At 48.0% G+C, this 16493-nt stretch overlaps 1 protein-coding gene across 7 annotated transcripts in view; it reads left to right on the forward strand.

Annotated features, from left to right (window-relative positions):
- LOC144107892 (nuclear respiratory factor 1-like) overlaps window positions 1-16493 on the forward strand; it is a 135032-nt gene that overhangs the window by 49507 nt on the left and 69032 nt on the right. For all 7 annotated transcript variants that reach the window (XM_077641117.1, XM_077641114.1, XM_077641115.1 and 4 more), the window contains exon 4: window positions 7830-7926. In XM_077641117.1, the coding sequence (XP_077497243.1) occupies window positions 7830-7926 (97 nt within the window). The remainder of the gene's footprint in view (window positions 1-7829; window positions 7927-16493) is intronic.

Below are 16493 nucleotides of genomic sequence, written 5' to 3' on the forward strand. Positions count from 1 at the left end.
ACGTTGCTCATGAACTATGCAGTCCAACCTATCAGTCTATCAGATTGCTGCCCTTGAACTCTGTAGATGCACTAAAATCTGCTGCAATAGTACTCAGTATTCTGGGGTCTGATGACCTACCGTATTTAACGATTGTAAGTCGACCCTTTTTTTTTAAATTTAAAATTCCGAAGCGGGGGGGGGGGGTCGACTTACAATTGAAACGAAACCTTGAACTGCCAATAAAAGCAAGAAAAACAATCTATCAGGGACGCTACTGCGATGTTAGAAGTTTTTGTTTGCTCTACGGCTCCAAGCGTAGCATTCAGGTATTCCGCGGGCTTTTTGGCCAGGATTTTTCATTTTTTATTTTTACTGCGCACACCGTTACCCACCGCAATGGTTCAGTGCTACTGAACAGGATACCCGGGTTAGAACCCGACCGCAGCGGCAGCGTTTTGATGGAAGCGAAACGCAAAGGCGCCCGTGTGCTGTGCGATGTCAGTATAGCAGGTTAAAGATCCCCATGTGGTCGAAATTATTCGGGAGCCCTTCACTATGGCACCTCATTCTTCCTTTCTTCTTTCACTCCCTCCTTTATATTTTCCCTTACAACTGGGTTTTCGCGATATTTGAGACAAATACTGCGCCACTTCCTTTCCCCCAAAACCAATTTCATTTCATTTCACTCGCGGGAAGGGCCGCTGTCCCGCTGTTCCAATCGCGGAGTCTGCGCCAGCGCCCGGGAGTGTCGCTAGCTGATGGAAGAGCCGCTATTTCAGTTGGTTGTGCAATACGTAACAGCGGCGCTTCTGTGGAACGCCGATGTTTGCTGGAAGAGCTGACTCCCCGACACCGATCACTCTTTGTTTAGTGGTGCTTGTTGGAGTTGGTGCTTTTGACTCGACTGCCAGCCGCATGCTTCGCCATGAGCTCTCTAGGTTCGAAAAGCATTCGGCGCTCATTCACTGCAGCGTTCAAGAGGGAGGCCATCATTTACGCCGAAGAAACCAACAACTGCGCGGCGGGCCGCAAGTTCAACGTTTCTGAACGATTGGTGCGGGAGTGGCGGAAGCAGCGAGACAAAATTTTCGATTGGACTCCAAGCGAAGAGGTTTCCGCGGGCCGAATTCGGGACGCTTTCTGGAGCTGGAGGTCAAGTTTGTAGCGTATGTCACCGAAATACGTGATCGGTCTCTTCCAGTGACATGCGAAATGATCACGCAACAAGGCCGGGTCTTTGCTGCGGAAGCTGGAATACTCCGAACAGACTTCAAAACCAGCAGGGCTTGGGCTTCTAAATTTATGAAGAGGGCTGGCTTCTCTCTTCGTCGGCGTACTAGTGTATGCCAGAAGCTGCCTGCTGCTTACGAGGAGAAAGTTCTCGCCTTCCATAGGCACTACCTCAAGCACCGCGACTCGCGGCGATACCTGCTAGGCCAAATCGTCAATGCGGACCAGACTCCCGTCTACTTCGACATGACGAGCAACACAACAGTGAGCGTGAGGGGAGCTCGCGAGGTTAAGCTTCTCACGACAGGAAACGAGAAACTTCGGTTCACTGTTATGCTATCATGCTTGGCAGATGGCACAAAGCTCCGACCGTACATCGACTTCAAGAAAGAAAACTATGCCAAAGGAAATGTTCCCGAAAGGTGTGATTGTGCGAGTGAATGAAAAAGGCTTTATGACGGACAATTTAGTTATTGATTGGTACCGTCGGGTGTGGCTTTTGAGGCCAGGGGCATCCCTCAAAAATCGCAATCCGAACCTCCTCGTGCTGGACTCATTTTGCGGCCACCTTACAGCGAAAATGAATGCAGAGCTCCGAAAATAGGATACAGATATGCTGGTAATTCCCGGAGGTCTGACGGGGCAGCTGCAGCCGTTAGACGTTGGCATTAACAAGCTATTTATTCAAGGACTTGCTCCGGCGTGAGTACGAGTGGCTGGCGGCAGAAGGGCGGGAACTTAAGCCAACGGGGCGCGTGAAGAGAGCCTCCCTGGCGGCTGTGTGCGGGTGGGTGATTTCCGCTTGGGCGGCCGTTCCACGCGATGTCGTGGTGCGGTCATTTAGGAAGTGTGGGCTTTCCATGGAGAACGATGTGCTGTGGGATCGCAGCGGCGACGACGACGACAGCAGTACCACTGAAGATGACTCAAGTGAGGATGAATAGCCCATCTATGCAATAAATTTTCGTTGTCGAAGTGCTCCACCAGTGTTTTTTTTTTTTTCGGACATGCGATTGGGGGGGTCGACTTATATTTGCGTCAACTTTTTTTTTTTTTTTCGGACATGCGATTTGGGGGGGTCGACTTACATTCGAGTCAACTTACAATCGTGTAAATACGGTATTTCCCTTACACCTCTTCACACCTCCCATCAGAACCACGAGAGCTGCAACCCATCACAATTTCTACCGCCTGTCATGCCATAACACTGATGTGTGAAGATTAAACGAATTTAATGGTGCCCAAATCTGGATGGAATTCCTCATGATTTAAAAATTAAAAGTAATTTTGTACCCTCATTTAAGACATTTCTCCTTGACCAGTCGAAAACCTATGTGAACGGTTGCTGTTTGGTTTCCTATTATTTATTGTCTTTTATGAACCGTTGCTGTTTGTCTGCTTACCCTTGCACCGTAGTCTGTATTGGGCCCATCACTAGCCCTCTGGCTATGGGTGCAAACAATTCTTGGTTATTTTCTGTAGATTGTATGCATAATAAAGAAAAAAAGATCATCTGGCCTGATTTCACGACAACGAAGCTTCTGCTTCAACGAAATTTTTCTTGGGTCCCGTGAATTTCGTTGCTGTGCGGTGAAGAAGCACAAAGAGGCGACACAGCGTACAGTGCAAGAGCTCAACTTCAAAAATTTTTTCTCACTTTAAACATAAATGACCTTGATTAAAACTTGAGAAATGAAAGGCATTAAACTGTTGGACCACTTTTACTTGGACCACCTCATGGTGAATTAGTCTGTTTATGGTTGATAACACACTCTTTGTTTAAACTCATATCATAATCATATCGAAGGCCAGAATCTGTGCAAATGTCGTTAAGAATTTGTGGAATGTTTTCTAAAACTCTGGATTGTTATCAATTATTGAGCAATGCCTGGTTTCATGCCTTTTCAAAATGTTCAATCTGAGCTCACCTTATGGCTAAATTTTCTATGGCAAAAATATTTTATGCTTGGATTACGCACATTGTTGTAAGTTTCCAAGAATTTTTTTTTAACTAATCGAAGATTGTTGAACTGGGACATTTGGCGTGGAATGGCCCTATAGACCTCATGCATGCTTGCAAACACACGAGGTGGCGCTGCAGTCGCCAGTGGGCTCGCGGTTGGCAAGAGGCCAGGGAGCGGCGGCATTTGGGAGTCATGAACGCGGGTTTTCAAAGCTTGTACAGTAAAATCTCGTTACTACGAACATCAGATTAACGAAATTTTCAGATTTACGAAGTTTTTTTAAATCCCCGCCAAAATGCCTATACTTTCAATGTAAAAAACTTTCAGTACTACGAATTTCAAATTACCGAATATTTCAGAATAACGTGTGTAATTTAATCTCGCATTCATCGCAAGACGCTTCGTTATTACGAAGTTCCGTCGAAGTTCCGTACCAAATCCCTGAAGCTGACGCCTGTCATCATCATCCAAAGCATCAGCTATGCGCTGGGGAACTCGTTGCAACGGATACAGCCCCAGCGGTATCGCCATCACGCAAGTGTTGCGTTGAATGAATATAGGCTAGGCAGCGCAAGCTGCGGCCCGATACAAAGGGTAAGGCCATTATCATCCATCCAGCGTGTGGTCACATACTGCGCAGTAGTCTTAAGCCAATTCAGTGCAGTGTCACCACGTCGACAGCGAACGTTAGGATCTGCAAAGTTATCGGCGCTGTGATTGTGTTGTGCATTAGCTTTGCTGACAATGAGTTCTCCTGGCCCCCGCGTTAAAAAGAAGCGACGCCAGTTTTCGCTTAAAGAAAAAGCGGACATTCTGTCGCAGCTGCTTTAAAAAAGCAAGCGGACTTGTGCAGGGAGCTTGACATTACACCGTCAACAATGGCAACGATGCTCAAAGATCGGGACAAGATCATTAAGCTACATCGAGAGTCGCTCCCTCAAGAAAACGTCTGCGGCTGGGCAACTATCGTGGACAGCGACTTTCGAATTATGTGGATAGCGACAGCGCGGCGGCTACATCCGCGGAGCTCACCACCGAAGACATCGTGAATCAAGTGCGTGAGCAAGAAGAATGTAGTAGCGACGAAGACGATGCTGACACTGGATCAGCGCACGAAGAGGAAGAGATTGTTTCCGGCTCGGATGTCCTAGTCTTTCTAGAGAAGACTCGATCATTCCTCGGGCGCTGCAAAGATGTCCCCGATGACGTGCACAGGAAGGTCGAGGATGTGGAGGCGTTCGTCCTGCAGCGCTTGTCGTCTACTCGCCAGAAGAAGATAACAGACTTCTTCAAGCAATAAATTGTAGTTAAACTGTGCCCAGCGTTATCGTTTATTATTTACTTACCAACACGTAAATCTGCTGCAAAGGTACGTAATTTTAGTTCTTGTGATGCGTTACTGACATGAAAATAATGGTTTTTCAGTACTACGATATTTCAAAATAACGATTTAAATTCGGCGGTCCCGTGAAGTTCGTTGTAACGAGATTCTACTGTAGGTGCGTTTTCAGTTTCAGTTTTCAGTTGATGCATTGAGCTTAGCAATTTCACTTGGATCTCCACGGGCTTGCGTTGGCCAAGTACGGTGTATTCTGGGAAATAGTTTGGCAGTGCATATTGTATAAGTGGTAAACAGAAAGCGTTGATTTCTGTGCTAGACATTGAATAAAATCACCCCTCTGTGGCACTGTGTACTAGCTGGCATGATCCTTTTTTGGGGCAATAGTGAGGATGAACGTGCGCTGCCAGCTCTAATGCTGCGCTTAGCTTAATTCCCTGTATCAGTGTTGCACACGAAGGTCTACCCCAATCGTTTGCCGAGCAACGCAGCTCAGGGCTGAAAGTCTACCACCTGCCTGCAAACTGTGTGCCTCCGCATGCTTTGTGGTATCTTTTGTCGGAACAACTCAGACAGTGTCCGCCTGCGGCTGTATCATTGCAAACAAGCTTCGAGACCATGCACCTTTTCATCAAACAACGTTGTGCTATGAGAAATTTCATGACGTGCCATAAGTTGTTTCCAGGTGTCAAGTGCCACATGTCAATCTAAATGTGCAGGAGTGACACATATGAAGAAATTGTGTAGATCATGTTAAGAATAGCCCCAAGTAAAGGTAAAATGTCATGACTGCACCTTTATACAGTAGCCTACCGGTAATTCGGACTCCAATTATTTGGACTTGTACGATATTTCGAACCTCGATGAGGCACAGCCAGTCACCCCATAGAAGCGCATACATATTCGCGACGTATACTTCGAGACTTCAAAAGTCCGAAAGTTCGATTTTTCGGACTAATTTCAGTCTCCTGCGGGCCAAAATCGGCAAACTTATCGGCTTTTCGCCGGTGCAAAAGGTGCCATCTTGGATTTAGGTGGATTTATGCTGCAGTTGGATTGGCTTGATATACTTTCGGTACTTCATTTTTGCCAGTAGAGGTCCTTCCGATCTCTGACACTTCGAGGTGGCAGTCGGATTGTCATCGCCGTCAACTTTCTTTTGTCGCCGACATTGTGACGGGCAGTTATCGCTTGTCTCATACGTTGAAAATTGGTTGTTTGGGAAAAGGAAATTGCACAGTAGCTATCTCACATCTCGGCGGACACCTGAACCACGCATTAAGGGAAGGGATAAAGGAGGCAGTGAACGAAGAAAGAGGTGCCATAGTGGAGTGCTCCGGAATAATTACGACCACCTGGGAATCTTTAACGTGCACTGACATCGCACAGCACACGGTCGCCTTTGCGTTTCGCCTCTATCGAAATGCGGCCACCGCGGTCGGGTTCAAACCCGGGTACTCCAGATCAGTAGCCAAGCGTCCTAACCACTGTGCCACCACAGCGGGTCTCATACGTTCGCTATTTTCCGTCACTTCGGTTTCTCCGACCGCGTCGACTGAGTGGCGCTCAGTCTGCACGAAGTTACATCCGTTCGCCATTTTGTGATGTGTCCGGCGGCTAGACCGCTTTGAACGAAAAGTGCCTTGTCTTTGCGTGTCTGTGACGAGCGGTGTGGTGCACACTCGGGTTGTGGACAACATGGTCCGTCAAAGAAGCGTGGGAAGTACTCAACTAACTAAACGCCGTGACCTTGCTGTCTAGCGTGTACAATAAAAGCACAAATTTGGCGCAAATACAGGCGCAAGTCGTTGTCAGCAAGAGAAATTTGCACGCAAGGTAAAATCAGTGACATTTTTAATCCGATTTCATATCAATAAAGTGATTTTTTTTGCGCTTCACGAATTTTTCGGACTGTTCAATTATTCGGACGATATTTCGGGTCCCTTCGAGTCTGAGAAATCGGCCGGCGACTGTATGTTCGTATAACTTCCCCACACATTAAAACATACCATGCTATCAGCAAAAGAACGCATTCCTTCAGAAGGGTAGATACTTGGGCTTGTTGGTTCATTTCAAGGGTAGAATTCATAGCGCAAAAAAGACAGGGACACAGCAAGACGACACCACAGAAAGACTACACTTCGTCGCGAGAGAGCCGGCTGGCACCCCCTGGACACCAAAACGGCTCCAGGTGACGTGCGCAGCTAAATCTTCTTTTTTTGTTGTAGCGATAGCCATAGTACAGTAGCATTTCGAGCCTTCAGCGTGGTGGCGTCGCCACGCTGTCACGAAGTTGGTCGCGTGGTGCGGAGTAGCTGCCGGCGGCGGAGCGCCGTGGCTGATCACGTGGTTCGTCACATAGTTGGTCACGTGACCAGCCACATGATGTGGAGCAGCTGCTGCTGCTGGCAGCGCGGCGCGGCGCGACGGCGAAACCGGGCTGCAACAGCTGTGCGCATGCGCCGTGTCGAGTGTGAAAAAGATGAAGAAGAAACACCCAGCGAAACGGAGCGGCGAAAGACTGACCTTGCAATTCAACGGAGCAAGTTCGACTTGACCAGCTGTAGTTATTGCTTCACTCCAGGTTTAACCAGAGCTAAACCACCGCCAATTTTCTTGCGCAGTTTTAAGCGTATTACGCTCATGTATGGGCGAATGTGCGTGACTTGTTCCTTTTGCAGCATCCACTAAGTGACAGACTTGGTGCTTTACTGCTTTAGCCCATTGCTTATTTATCTGGAAGAAACATCTACGCTCGTTTAATTGCCACTTCCATCCTATGATGCGAATTTCACAGTGATGCAGTTGGTGAATGTGTGCTGTTTCTGCAGAGTGATGTGCTGTCCTGCCGGTAGGCCCGGGCAGGCGGAACCTGTTTTGCCTACCGTCATGCAAAAGTCGCTACTGACATCATCCTTGTGATGCATCCGCATCCTTGTGACGTGAGGGGGTGTATGTCTAATGATTGAAATCTACTCAGGGACTTTCAAGGGAGTACAGCTTACTTCCTCTCCTTCTTGTTTATAGTGTGAAGGAGAACTCTAGTTTGGGCCAGTTGGTTCATGATTCACAAAGAAAATGGCGTGAAATATGGGGACAAAAGAGAAACAAACAGGACAGGACCAGCGCCTACTTACAACTGAATTTTATTTCGCGTAAAACCTGCCTTTTTGTAAGCCAACACGCCGTAACAACCGCGCAATCACACATTCGCAAAGTCACGAAGTCACAAAGTTGCAAATTCAGAGTGGCGGACAAGAAGTGCGGCCTTTTCCGAAAGAGAGGGCTCTCACTTGTGTGGCGGCCTCTTGCAGGAAGCTGAAGGCCACCATTGACGAGTACACGACGCGTGTCGGGCAGCAGGCGGTGGTGCTGGCTGTCACGCCTGGGAAACCCCAGAACCACTTCAAGGTGGGTGGCACTCTCTTGTTGTATGCCATATGGGGTTAATATATCAACTAGTCATACGTTGAGAATATCGAAGCGAATAACGCAGGAAAAAACTACGTTAATTGGGACCGTGAAAGGAATCGGCCATCAAATACAATCGGGAAGCTTAATCATCATAAAAGACAGCTTCAGCCAAAAGGTTGAATGCAGCACTTTCCAAGCACCTATCACACTATTCTGGATGCCGGCGTGCGTCATGCATACCAACAGTTGTGCAACCTCCTCGTCCACCAATTTGGCCTTCGATGGCTGTACTGTTCAGCATGTGATGGAGCAAAGCCCATATGCAGAAGCGAACATGGGAACTACACTGCGCTTGCCATGTGGAGGGCCCAAAACAGCAACTGAGAACTCCTCAGGCAGGTGCCATGTCAGCATTAGCTAGAGCTAGTGGTACAACATTATTAGTGCATTAGCATTAGAGGGGCCAATGACGGCGGAAATGGCGATTGCCATCTGCCAGTGCCAGGTGGCAACCTGCCCGCTGGCCTACAAATGAACTTAGTATATAACGATCTGTCATGTGTTATACAGTTGAACCACGATTTAACGAACTTCACGATGCAGCAAACTTTTTTCTTTTCTTGCTTCCATTGAAATGCATGTATCTTTCCCTCAATTTAACGAAGTCGTTTCAAGCCGCAGTTTCGATACAACCAAGTTTTTGCGAGCACGAGAAGCAAACTTGGATAAATTCCAGCTCTTTGTAAAGTTAAAAAATTTTATTTGTAAAAACTTGGTTTCTACTGTTACCAACGGACAGGCATTGGTAGCAGTTGCAGCCTGTGAGTTCCTATGCTCTTGAGCAAACATCAGGCAAAGATAACTGACTCTATAACTGCACCATGAAGTGGGTTGCCTTGTGCAGTACAATAAAGGTTTCTTGTTTGTAAACAATATAATACACCATCTTGCCCCACCGCGGTGGCTCAGTGGTTAGGGTGCTCGACTGCTGATCGTCAGGTCATGGCAGCTGCATTTCGATCGAATTGAAACACAAAGCACCCATGTAAGTGTTGTGTGACGTCGGTGCAGGTTTAAGAACCCGAGGTTTTCGAAATTTACGGAGCCCTCCACTACAGCGTCCCTCACAGCCAATGTCACTTTATGGCGTTAAAACTCCCTGAACTCTTTCCTTACCGCGAAAAAATGACCAGTGTTGAGTGTTTTAAAATAAGAATTTTTTTCTTCAATAAGTGCCAAATACACTGCATATTGTAATGCATCAAACTGTAATCAAAATGTTAATGAGAGAGTAGCGAACAGTAATGAGTCATCCCCTCAGTAACGAGAGAGGAAGTGACGTGCATGCACCGTCACCTTCGCAGCTTCATTTTTTTCTCACACCGCCGCGGACTGGAATGGCCTTCCCGCTGACATTGCAGCGATAACCTGTCCCACGAACTTCGCGCGTAGAGCCTACAGCTATTTATCACCATCATAACGCATGATTACTTGCTATCACATAAAATGTACCCACCCCTTTGTAATGCCCCTCAAAAAATGGGTATTTAAGGAAATAAGATTGATTGATTGATTGATTGAAAGAAAGAAAGAAAGCCTTAGGAGCAATGCAAAGGGGAAAAGCAGCTGGTGAGGATCAGGTAACAGCAGATCTGGTGAAGGATGGAGGGGACATCGTGCTAGAAAAACTAGCCACCCTGTACAGTAAAAGCTCGTTAATTCGACACTGACGGGACCGCGAAAAATTGTCGAATTAACCGAATGTCGAAATATCGAATGAACCACAAAAAACATGAAATTTGCCCCAGCATGACATACCTTTATTTGGCAAAGAAGTTTGTTATCGTCGTCTGCTTTCTCGGGCGAATTTGAGTGACTACAATAGCTCTAACAGCTGCCAGATGCTCCGCGGCACGTGAACCATCCGGAATTTGTTCACAGAAGTCTTCCGGCACGGACAAGGCTTCTGCGGCTTCTTTCACTGTGCGCTTCGGCGTTTGGGGCAGGTGCTCACAAACGTCATCTTCCGACGAATCGTCGTTGTCGGCGCCCGTCACTTCTTGGATGATTTCGTCCTCGGTCAGCTGACCGGCAATGGCGACACCATCATCGATGGACACGTAATCCGCGAGCCGCACGGCAGGAGGCAAAACGCTATCGAAACAGCTGTCGTCTTCTGTGGTTGCGTCAGCTGCTTCTGTCGGCAGTTCCCCCACACCGCAGTTCGGTTGCACAAAACCACTGTGCCGAAAGCAGTTCGCAATAACTGCTGTAGGCGTGTTGGCCCATTCGTGCGCCAGAATGTTCAAAGCGCTGAGGAGCATAAGGTCGTACTTCTTCCCAGCTTCCATACAGAGAAGCATGCGCTGCAATACATGCTTTCTGTACTTGCATTTTATATGCTGGATTATGCCCTGGTCCATGGGCTGAAGGGCTGCGGTTGTATTCGGCGGGAGGAACACAAGCTTAATCCATTCCAGGCCCGACACCTTGCAGTGAGCACTGCAATTGTCCGCAGTCGTTTCTTTTTGTCACCGTAGGCTTCACTGTCAAACGCCTCCTTAATGCTGTTTTCATTCTTCTCGTAAGTGGCCAAGGTGGTTCTTTTAACATCATACTTGACCATCACGTCAGAGCGTGAAACACCATCCTTCAGCACCTTCACCATTTCCACTTTCGTGGCTAGGTCCTTCGCGTGGTTGTACTTCGGCCGCTTTGCCGGTGTCGCCATCGGAGCAGGACGCGATGGCGAGGCGCGCAGGCACGGCACGCTACGCACTCGAAAACAGCGCAGTAAACACGCTGGCAAAGCACGCAATATCCAGAAAAGGCGTGTTAGGGCTCAATAACCGCGATCGTAACAGCAAGAAACACGGGGCAGCGACGACACACGCCAAAACGAGACTTGCTGAAGATAGGGTTAACACGACCACTGAGCACGACTGCAAGAGGCAACGAAGCACAAAGAAAGATGCCGGGCGCTTCGGCCACTGCTAACCTTGCTTCCCTCGCCCTCTCTCGCACTGCTGATGACGATGACCGTACGGATGGCCTACGCTACATTCTTTTTTTCCAACTTTACAGTAGCGCCGCTCTTGGCGGGCCGTGGAACTAGGTCGAATTAACCGATGGGCGGTAAAATTTGTCCGAATTAACGAGAGTTTTGCCCCATAGACTCCTATATATAATTGTAGGGACCATGCGTGCAGGTCGAATTATCCGATTGTCCAAATTAACGGGGGTCAAATTAACGAGCTTTCACTGTATATGCAATGCCTTATGACCTCGACCGTACCAGAAGCTTGGAAGAACGCAAACATTATCTTAATTCATCTTAATTCATAGGAGAGGAGATGCCAAGGACTGGAAAAATTTAAGGCCGATCAGCTTACTGTCCTTTGCCTACAAGGTATTCACTAAGGTAATCACTATTTGAGTCAGGGCAACCTTAGCCTTCAATCAACCAAATGATCAGGCAGGCTTTCAGAAGCGATATTCCATAATAGATCATATTCACACTATCAATAAGGTGATAGAGAAGTGCGCAGAATATAATCAACCTCTATATATAGCCTTCATTGATTTCGAGAAAGCATTTGACTGAGTGAAACCTCAGCAGTCATACAGGCATTGCGGAACCAGAGTGTAGAAGAGCCTTATGTCAAAATACTGCAAGATATTGTCACCGAGAAACGGTTGACGTAAGCAGGTCGTGTTCCACAAAAACACGACGACTTCAATAGGCAGGTCGATAAGGTGTTAAAGATTTTTGACGAAAGCGGACACGGCCTAACTTTCACCTGTGAAAAACCTCAAGGGAATGAGTTACAATTTTTAGATATAAGATTGGCAACGAAGCCAGATCACGTGTGCTGGTCCTTCCTACAGAGATCAGAAAAGCCTTTGCTCAGTTTTCGTTCGGCGCATTCGAAGGTGGTTAAATGTGGCATTGCAGTTTCTTGCCTAGGTGCTGCCATTGCCAAGTCATGCGTGCATGGTATCAGCACAAGTTTTAATCAGCAGGTTCAGAGGCTAAGAATTGCGGGCTTTCCAGATGATGTCTTAGTACTTGCTTGTAGTAAGATAATTAAAAAGGTCAAAAGGGGAGAATCTCAGGATCATTCACAAAAAGATAAAAAGAAAATTGCTGTTCTTCCGTACATTCATCAAACTTCACACCGTTTGAAGCAAGTGGGCAGCAGGTATGGAGTTGATGTTTTATTTTCTGCACCTAACAAGCTCGGCAAATTGTGTGCCATTGTAGATAGAAAGGCCAGGGAAGAGGAAAAGAAACGAAGAAAAACAAAAAGAGGGTGCCAGATAAAGCATGGCCTGAGGTTTGTCCCTTGTGCTGAAGGGGTTGTGTATGAAGTGCCGTTCACGTGTGGGAAGACCTACATAGGTCAAACAGGAAGGTGCTTAAATACCTGCCTACGAGACCACAACTCTTCTCTGAAAGGGGCTCCGTCCTCAAATCTGGCTTTACATTATAGGAACTGTCCCCGGAATAACCAGCCTGATTCTTCTGAAAAATCATGTACACCCATCTTTAATAGAACTAGAATCCTGTACAAACACAAAGATAAACTAACAAGAGAAATCAGTGAAGCGTTTCATATTCATAAAAACATTGACTCATGCGTGAGCACCCCCTCTGTAACAGTTCATGACTGTGAACTAATGTATCTGGATTTAAGTGATTGATTTATCACTGTGGCTTTTGGTGTTGCGCACGCGCCCGTGGTTGTCAAATGAGTATATTTTGCGTGTTTTTTCTCATAAACTTACCAGTTGTTAGTCGGCGCCGGTCCTGTCGTCTTCTTCTTTCTTTGTCCCTCGTCTACGCGCTGTTATTCCCAGCAGTATGTACCAACTCGCTCAACTCTCCGTTTTATTGAAGTACACGAGACAGGACTGCCATTTGAGATCGCAAGAACGGTGTCCGTCATCCTCTGGAAGGTTGCAGGAGCCGAGCACAGGCCGAAAGGGAGCACCCGGAATTCGTACAGACCGTCCGGTGTAATAAAGGCGGTTTTTTCCCCGTCACGTTCGTCCACCTCGATTTGCCAATAGCCGCTTCGTAAATCTAGCGACGAGAAGTACTTGGCGTGGCGCAGCCGGTCGAGGGAGTCATCAATACGCAGGAGAGGATAAACATCTTTTTTTGTGACTTTGTTTAAACGTCTGTAATCAGCGCAGAACCATAGGGTTCCATCTTTCTTTGCAACTAAAACAACAGGTGATGTCCACGGTCTCGTCGACGGCTGTATCACGTCGTCCTGGAGCATTTCTTGAATTTGGCGGCGAATGGCATCGCGCTCCTTCGAAGAGATCCGGTAAGGCGGCTGACATAACGGCCGTTGGTTGGCATCAACTATAATTCGGTGCTTTGTGAGCGGTGTCTGCCTAACCTTGGAGGTCGAGGCAAAGCAGTCGCAGAAAGACTGGATAACCTTTCCAAGCAGCGTTTCTGATTAGATAGGAGGTTTGGGTTCACGTCAGTTTTTATGGGGGTGGTCGGTTCCTCCACTGATGCCAGGGCTCCGGACAAAGCGTGCTGTCCCGCGAATTCGCTGAGTTCCTCGAAATAAGCAATAGCTGTTCTGCCAGGCAAACACTGAGGTTCATTGTTTGCGATTGTTTGGCGTACACCAAACGTGCGCTTTGCTCACGGGGGGCCTGAACTCCTGCGGCACGGAGGGTACTGTTGCGATTGGCTTCGGCAGGTATAGCACAGGAGTGACAGGGGAAAAGGCTCACATCGCTGGCCCAGGACTTCGTAGTGCCTCACTGTACGTCATAACGGAGGGCGCCGGGTGTGGAGCTGGGGGTGGCTGCACGACTCGTCGGATTTCTTCGCAGACCACGTCTGTTACGGCAGCGACGCTGACCTGTGGAGCTTCAAAGTGAAATTTCGGAAGTTCCTCGCGCACAAGGCTTGTTACAAGCTCCCGAAGCTCCTCGGCGTGTATTGGGAAGCGGCTGCTACAGTAGCCTGACGTCCGTAGTGGGCGCCCTGTTCCTGCAGAGAGCGCTCGATGCCCGTTGCCTCCTTGGTGAAGTCGGACACTGTTCATGGCGGGTCACGGACCTGTCCGCCAAACAGCTTCTCTTTTACGCCACGCATTAAGTGGCGTACCTTCTGGGCTTCGGGCATAGCAGGGTCGGCCCGATTGAACAGTCGCGTCATGTCCTTTATGAACATCGCGACGCTCTCGTTCGGCTGCTGTGATCTCGAGTGCAGGGCGATTTCAGCTTTCTCTTTTCTTTCGCTGCTGGTAAATGTCGCTAGCGGCTCTCGACGAAAAGCCTCCCAGGTGGTAAAGGAAGCTCGTGGTTCTCAAACCACGTTTTGGCCGAATCCTGTAGCACAAAGTAGACGTTGCGCAGCTTGCGTTCACCGTCCCACTCATTGAAACCCGCCACTCAGTCAAAGCTGGCCAACCAGTCTTCGACGTCCTGAACCTGTCCGCGTGGAATGGTGGCGGCGACCGAGGTGCGTGAAGGATGAATGGCGGGCCACTCCCGGAATGCTGAGTTGTCTGGCTAGCCGCGGTGGATGTCATGGCCCTTATTGACGCTGTCAGTTGGCCGAACTCGGGTTGTAGGCCTCGCAGGCTGCGGCTTACCTTGTGGACTAGTGTTGTAGCCACACGTTGAAAGCTGACGTCAAAGGTGTCCTCGAGGTCAGCGTACATGGGCCGTTACCCAGCTGCTCCACCAAATATGTCACCGAGAAACGGTTGACGTAAGCAGGGCTTGTTTACTTGCTTTACTTATACGCGCAAGACGTTTGGACGCGCAAGGCAGCAGGCAGCATGAGAGATGAAGAAGACAAAGCATCTAGCCCCGAGATGGCTCAAGGCTTGCCAACTGCCAGGAAATGCAGTTTAGCCGTGGTATGGCGCCACTAGAGGAGTTAGTAGTGTGGCAATATATGTAGGAACTGCAGAGCTGCCATAGTCTTTCACAAAGTCTGCAATAAATTTCCAATAAGGAAGTAAATGGAGAATACCTAAATAACCTGCGATTCGCTGATGACATTGCCTTGCTGAGTCAGTGAGGAGTCACCTCTTTGTGAAAGATGTGGAGGTGAGCCCACACTAAACCATAATTTATTCTCATGCTCAAAACACAAAAAAATAAGAAAACAGTACTTTACTCAATTTTATAATGAATGCATTCCTTTTCACCCAACGGTGTTTCTATGTGGTAATGCAGTTGTTGACATAACTTGTGCTTTTACCTTTTTAAGAGAAACAGGTTTGCTCGAGAAAAATTCTGACCCACTGCTCCGCTTGATATTTTGATACGATCCCTACCTTTTTTATAGCTTGTCCTCTTAGTCATTTCTAAATCTTTTCCTTTGTCAATACTAGAATATAAATCCAGAAAAGGGTTGTAGCGCTGAAAAGGACAACACATAGCAAGCTAGACGGGACAGGTGCAACTTCCAACTGTTTATTCACCGCGAATGCGAATGAATATAAGAACAATCAAGATGGGTAGCAAGAACCACACATGCATGCGAGGGTTTTACAAAAAAAGTGGACAAAAGATAGGTGAGTTGCACAGGTGTGTCACCTCCGTGTATCTAAAAAAGCAGTTTCATTCTTATAAATGATAATAGATGGGGTTCTAACAATCACTACAGTTGCTTTTGATATAGAAGGCCTCCAGCAGTTCACGGGCTGTCTGGTCCTTACTTCGTTTTAAGGGGGGACGCGGCTTTCAACTCGCGGAAAATGGTCAAAAAAGCGATTTTTTGAAATATTTATTTTCTGCTTTTACAAGTCATAAAATGTGATTGCAAATTTTCATCGTCGCAAACCATCAAGAAGTGCGCCAGATCATTGTGTTTTGATGATCAAGGGTGGCGGAAAATTTCTTCCAAGTAGCGAAAAAACGCCGCTTTTCAAGCCCCGATCTCTCGGCAACCGCCCAACGTAGCGCGGCCATCTTGGTCTCTATGGAAAGCGCGTTCCTCCGACTTCAAATTTCCCGCTTCAGCGGTCGCCTCAGAGCGGAAACAAACGCATAAAAAGCAAAAGTTTCACGGTCGCGCGGTGATTTCCAATTGGCTCCGCAAGGCACGTGACAGCAGCGCGCTGCGCAATTGGTCTCCTTGGCGGGTGCGTCGTCTGCTACGCGTGCCTCTCGACTCTGCGGCTCTGCTGCTCGTCGTATACGATGGGGTTTAGTCATTTGAGCAGAGAACCTCGGCTCGCCGTGACTGTCTCTTGCGCAGAGCGTAGTTTCGAATACGGATTACGCGGCCGCCATGTTCGTCAGTACGCGCGGAGCATAGTTTCGGAAGCGGCTTTCACTGGCGGTCATGGGTCGGCGACCTCTGAAGTACAAGACGGCGCGTGCCTATGGCACCCGTAAGCGAAAATTGCCGATGGTGAAGAAGAAGAAGTCGTCTGCTTCAATTACTTCTGATGTGCAGCGCACTGACGAAGTTACGGGCTCGCAGGCGAGTACTTCGTGCGCGGCTACGACTGTTGGTGGCGCCGCTCCAGAGCCGCTGCTGAGCGCTTCACACGTGGACGAAACATCGTGTG

Source organism: Amblyomma americanum, chromosome 10 (genome assembly GCF_052857255.1).
Source record: "Amblyomma americanum isolate KBUSLIRL-KWMA chromosome 10, ASM5285725v1, whole genome shotgun sequence".
In the NCBI taxonomy this organism is placed as follows: Eukaryota; Metazoa; Arthropoda; class Arachnida; order Ixodida; family Ixodidae; genus Amblyomma; species Amblyomma americanum.